Source organism: Taurulus bubalis, assembly GCF_910589615.1.
Source record: "Taurulus bubalis genome assembly, chromosome: 6".
Lineage (NCBI taxonomy): Eukaryota > Metazoa > Chordata > Actinopteri > Perciformes > Cottidae > Taurulus > Taurulus bubalis.
The window spans coordinates 86,258-92,403 of NC_136594.1; the positions used below are offsets into that span (position 1 = coordinate 86,258).

Genomic DNA, 6,146 nt, shown 5'->3' on the forward strand with positions numbered 1-6,146 from the left:
GAGTGAGTGATGAGTGAGTGAGTGATGAGTGAGTGAGTGATGAGTGAGTGAGTGAGTGATGAGTGAGTGTGTGATGAATGAGTGAGTGATGAGTGAGTGATGAGTGAGTGATGAATGAGTGAGTGATGAATGAGTGGTGAGTGATGAATGAGTGAGTGATGAGTGAGTAATGAGTGAGTGGTGAGTGAGTAATGAGTGAGTGGTGAGTGATGAATGAGTGAGTGGTGAGTGATGAATGAGTGAGTGGTGAGTGAGTGGTGAGTGAGAGGTGAGTGAGAGATGAATGAGTGAGTGATGAATGAGTGAGTGATGAATGAGTGATGAGTAAGTGATGAGTAAGTGATGAGTGAGAGATGAATGAGTGAGTGATGAGTGAGAGATGAATGAGTGAATGATGAATGAGTGGTGAGTGATGAATGAGTGAGTGATGAATAAGTGAGTGATGAATGAGTGAGTGAGTGATTGATGAATGAGTGAGTGAGAGTGATGAATGAGTGAGAGAGTGATGAATGAGTGAGTGAGTAATGAGTGAGTGAATGAGTGATGAATGAGTGAGTGAGTAATGAGTGAGTGAGAGAGTGATGAATGAGTGAGTGAGTGAGTAATGAGTGGTGAATGAGTGAGTACCTTCTCCAGTGAAGACACCAGCAAGCCTCTCCACTTGGGTCCGTTCTCTTCGTTGAAGAAGTCGTACTGCGGCTGCCCGGCCTGCATGATGGCTTCTGACTCCGAACCTGAACCTGAACCCGCAGCGGGACCGACCCGGTTCACATGAAGGCCTCCGGGCCGAGCCTGAGTCCGGGAGGGAGGGTGGCGACGGGCCGGTCCTCCAGAGCAGCTGCGGTCTCTGCGACCATCCTCTGCCGCTCAGCGGGCGCTGCCTGCGGCCAGAGGGCCCCGGAGGTCGGTTCTTACGGGTTCCGTTCACCGGGAGGTCAGCATGGACCCGCTACTCCATACTGGACCCGAACCGAGCCTGAACCGGGACCTGAACCGGGACCCTCTTGGTGCATTAGCCTGTTAGCATGTAGCATGTGCGCTAACGCTAGCAGCCTGCAGATGATCCATCAGCAGCGGGTTAGAGAGCCGACAGGTGACCCGACAGGTGAGCCGCTGGTCCGGGTGGGTCTGGGTGGTCCAGGTGGTCCAGGTGGTCCAGGTGGGTCTCGGACCCGCTGAGAGGAGGACCGGGTTATGTTTGTGAATCAGCGGGCTGCTGGCGCCTCTCGGAGCGGCTCTGGTCCTCTACCCCTCCTGCTCCTGCTGTGTGCCCGCTCCTGCGGCTCTCTGCCCGGCCTCTCTCGGACTGAAGACCCCTGAAGGGTTACGGTTCTCTCCGGCCTCTCTCGGACTGAAGACCCCTGAAGGGTTACGGTTCTCTCCGGCCTCTCTCGGACTGAAGACCCCTGAAGGGTTACGGTTCTCTCCGGCCTCTCTCGGACTGAAGACCCCTGAAGGGTTACGGTTCTCGGCCGCGAGCTGACAGTGCACGGTTGTTGTGACTGGAGACTGTTGAGCAGCTGCGCATGCGCGGTGGGGAGGTTGTGACGTGCGTGGCCGGAGCTTCTGATTTTGAGCGTGTGCTTCAGAGGCAGCGCGTGGCAGCGACACACACACACAGTCACTTACACACACACACACACACTAGTGCTGTCAAACGATTAAAATATTTAATCGCATTTATGTCATAGTTAACTCGCGATTAATCGCAATGAATCCCTTTTTTTTCATTTCAATGGTCTTATCAACATGAAAAAGTTTTATTTTATTGAAAAACAACTGCCAACCAGGGCATACAAAATAACATTATAAAGTGCACACATGGCGCGCTCTTATTTCGGAACAATGAACCGTAACAGTTATGCCGTGTTCACACCAAAACAGTTGCGAATTTTCGCAACTCCACTTCGCCTATATCGCGCTGCAGGTGAAAATTTCGCTCTTTGTGGTTAATCCGTTTTTTCGCAACCATCGCTGGGGAAAGGGGGTGGGGCTTATCTCTGTCTTGAAAACATTTACTATTTCCTTCATCCACCAGGTAAATAACCTCTAGTTCTGCTTTATACTTGTTGAGGAAGTCCCACACACGTGGGAACATCAACCGCCCCGTGTCTGGGTTCATGACATTATCCGTAGTCGCACACAGCTCCTCCTCCAGGACGAGTGTCTGAATGATGAAGCCGCTTCCAGCGCTCCTTCAGCGGACCAGCAGTTTCATTCAGTAACGGCGGTGATGCCGGGCGGAGCTTCTCAACGCTGATTGGCTTTCGCAACTCCGTGTCGGGCGAATTATTCGCTGGAGTTGAAATATGTCAACGCCGGCGAAAAAGCGAAAAAGCGGATTTGCGAATATTCGCAACGCCGTTTCTCCTCTATCGCGACGCCCGGCGAAAAATTCGCAAAGCTTTTTCGCAACCTAATGCCGTGTTCACACTGTTGCAAAATATTCGCGCGTCCAGGATACATGTTAAGTCAATGCACAGACGCGTTAGGTTGCGAAAAAGCTGATTTTTCACGTGATCATTTCCAGGGTACTGTTCCATCTAGTTGACACTTCCTGTGCGAGTGACTCTTCCTTTTGATGATGGTTGACTTGTTGCTGCTCGAGCTCCGCTTGCTTTGCTGGGCTATGCTTAAAGACCCACAACTCTTCTGCATGCTGCCCACGCACTGTCACACGGGCTGGTGAGAGTCCCGGGACGGCTCGGTGCTCAGAGGAGCTGCAGGCCGCTGCCAGCATGTTATGTGCACTCTCCGTTGTCAGGGAGACGACTCTGTGTTGATGTCCCATCTCCAGATACTTTCATAAAGTGCCTCTCTTCTGTCTACAGTCAGAGCATACGACTCAAGTTTCCACTGTGGATCAAAGAAAAGGGCCGTGACCCCGAGGTGGTTTTCTGAGGGACGTCCAGTGATCACCAGTGAGCGCGACTGCTTTTGTCTCTCCCGCCTGCTGGACCGGAGCCTCTCACTTTCCTGCAACTTCTGCACGTGGCTTATAATGGAGGCTCTCGAAGGCAACTCGTAGGTCCTGTTGTTGGAAGCGATGCGTATGATATCAGCTAGACCCCGTCCTCCACAACGTTAACAGGCTACACACAGTAGCACCCGTTTAGCTACGGCTGCAATAAGTGTGTTCTTCGTAGTTAGCATCAGCTGTGACGAGGGGGCGCAGAGTTAGCATCAGCTATGACGAGGGGGCGCAGAGTTAGCATCAGCTATGACGAGGGGGCGCAGAGTTAGCATCAGCTATGACGAGGGGGCGCAGAGTTAGCATCAGCTATGACGAGGGGGCAGAGTTAGCATCAGCTATGACGAGAGGGCAGAGTTAGCATCAGCTGTGACGAGGGGGCAGAGTTAGCATCAGCTGTGACGAGGGGGCAGAGTTAGCATCAGCTATGACGAGGGGGCAGAGTTAGCATCAGCTATGACGAGAGGGCGCAGAGTTAGCATTAGCTATGACGAGGGGGCAGAGTTAGCATCAGCTATGACGAGAGGGCAGAGTTAGCATTAGCTATGACGAGGGGGCAGAGTTAGCATCAGCTATGACGAGAGGGCAGAGTTAGCATCAGCTGTGACGAGGGGGCGCAGAGTTAGCATCAGCTATGACGAGGGGGCGCAGAGTTAGCATCAGCTATGACGAGGGGGCAGAGTTAGCATCAGCTGTGACGAGGGGGCAGAGTTAGCATCAGCTATGACGAGAGGGCAGAGTTAGCATCAGCTGTGATGAGGGGGCGCAGAGTTAGCATCACCCCTAATCAGCTACTCTGCGGCTGTAAATATAAATATATTCTCCAGTTAGTTGTATTCTATTCTATTTTATTGTGTATATTTATATATATATATATATGACTTTATTTTAATTTGTATATATCTTTCATCCCTGTTGCTTCTTTATATATTTGATCTTTTATCTTGTGTGTTTGTATCTTCAATTGTAAGGCGCTACTGATGACGACAAAAAATTTCCCCTTGGGGATTAATAAAGTATATATTCATTCATTCATTATTTCAGGCTGGAGAGGCTATGATGATAGCTCAGTTCACAATGACAAACGGCTCATACCGCTTTGGTCTTGTCAAGGGAACCATCTGACAACTTGTTGAAAGTAAACGTTCCATTCATTACGTCTCATCATTCATTTGTATCGCGTCACCATTCATTCATTTCTAACCGTAACGTTAGCCGTAGCGTTAGCCTAGCTTCCGCCCAAACGGCTGCCTGTTGTTTTGCTTCCGGTTGAGCTACATCCGTCCTGGTGCTCGCCAGAAAAACATTTAAAATGAAAATGCATTAACGTTAAAATTGGTTTGCGTTAAGGCCGTTAATAACGCGCTAATATGATAGCACTAATATATATATATATACATGCATGTGTATAACAGTGGAAAGAGAATAACCTCACAGCTTGCTGACTAAATAAATAAATACATTCAGGTTTTAGGATTCCATCATGAAATAGACTTTGTGTTCCCTAAACCTTTTCTTTTGATGAGCAGAGATCTGGTTGCACCACAGCAGTGTTAACACATAGTATATATTTATAATGACATTAGATGTATAAATATATTGTAGTGGCCATTTGTCCGATTAATCAAAAACAATAACATAAATCAGAGGATTTGCGATTCAAAAGACATTTTCCAGACAGGATTCCATTTTTCTCATAATTTAACGAAACAGAAAGCAAACAAACAAAAGAACAAAGGGAATCCTCATCTGCCTCTCGGCCTACCCAGGTGCATGCTGGTCCTGTACCTGCCTCTCCTGCTCTGGTCAAAAGCATCGGCCTACCCAGGTGCATGCTGGTCCTGTACCTGCCTCTCCTGCATATTACCCATTAATAAACAAATGAACAGCCAAAAGACTAAGTATAACAACTACAAAGAATCAAACTAAACTATTAAAAGCTATCCTAATACATGTAGAATAATTAAATACCACTACAAGTAAAATAACTAAATACTAACATCAAATAAATACTACAAATAAGTAAATACAAACATCTGTAAACAAACGAGAGCAAATCAGTCTCATGATGTTTATAATTTTTATTTACAGCTGAACACCAGGATGCCAACAGAAGAGGGAAGAGAGACTGAGCAGAGGGGTAACAGGGTACCACGGAGCTCAAGGGGCAAAGGATGGGGTATTGGAATCAGCAAGTTCAGGAGGGGTATCAGAGGGTACAAGAGGGTATCAGAGGGTACAAGACGGGTATCAGAGGGTTCAGGAAGGGCATCAGAGGGGTATCAGAGGGTTCCGGAGGGGTATCAGAAAGAGATTCTAGAAGGCATCTGAGGATTTGTTCGGGTTTAAACGGTTATCTGTAGATCTGAGAGTATTAGAGGGGTACGAGGGGGTACAAGAGTGTTTCAGAGGCAAATACAGGTCTCAGGGGGTATCAGGAGTACCTGATGAGGAGATCTTCACGCCCCCATCAGCCAGAGGGTATTAGAGGGTACAGATCTGAGACTGAGCTGAAGAAGACTGCACGTCAACTCCTACATTTAATAAATACTAAAGCACCAAGCAGCAGCATTCAGTTCATACACCTGGTCACCTGTTCACACCTGGACTTCCTGTGTGTGAGGAGATCAAACCCACCGGCCGGCTCTGATCTCAGACCAGCTGGTGGACCAGGTCCAGTGTTTGACGAGTAAAGGGACTCTGAGACGTTCTCTTGTAGATGTTCCACATGTTCTCCAGATGTTCCACATGGTCCTCAATCTGCTCAAAGTCCGTGGCTCAGGATCTTGCTTCAATGACTTCAAATATTCTCTTATCAGGTAAAAACACTGTACTTGTGTGTGTGTGTGTGTGTGTGTGTGTGTGTGTGTGTGTGTGTGTGTGTATATGTATGTGTATATATATATATATATATATATATATATATATGTATATATATATATATATATATGTATGTATATATATATATATATATATATATATATATATATATATATATATATATATATATATATGTATGTATGTATATATATATATATGTATGTATATGTATATATATATATATATATATATATATATATATATATATACATATACATACATATATATATATATACATATATGAGTGTGGGTCAAACCTGAAATCCTCTGAGGGCTCTCTAACGTGTCTGCTCTC

General features: G+C 46.7%; 1 protein-coding gene across 1 annotated transcript in view; it reads right to left on the reverse strand.

The window, feature by feature from the left end:
- Positions 1–928, reverse strand: part of sos1 (son of sevenless homolog 1) — a 35,768-nt gene extending 34,840 nt beyond the window's left edge. The window contains exon 1 of the mRNA XM_079219472.1: positions 628–928. Within this exon, the coding sequence (XP_079075598.1) occupies positions 628–714 (87 nt within the window). The 5' untranslated portion in view covers positions 715–928. The remainder of the gene's footprint in view (positions 1–627) is intronic.
- Positions 929–6,146: the final 5,218 nt, after the last annotated feature.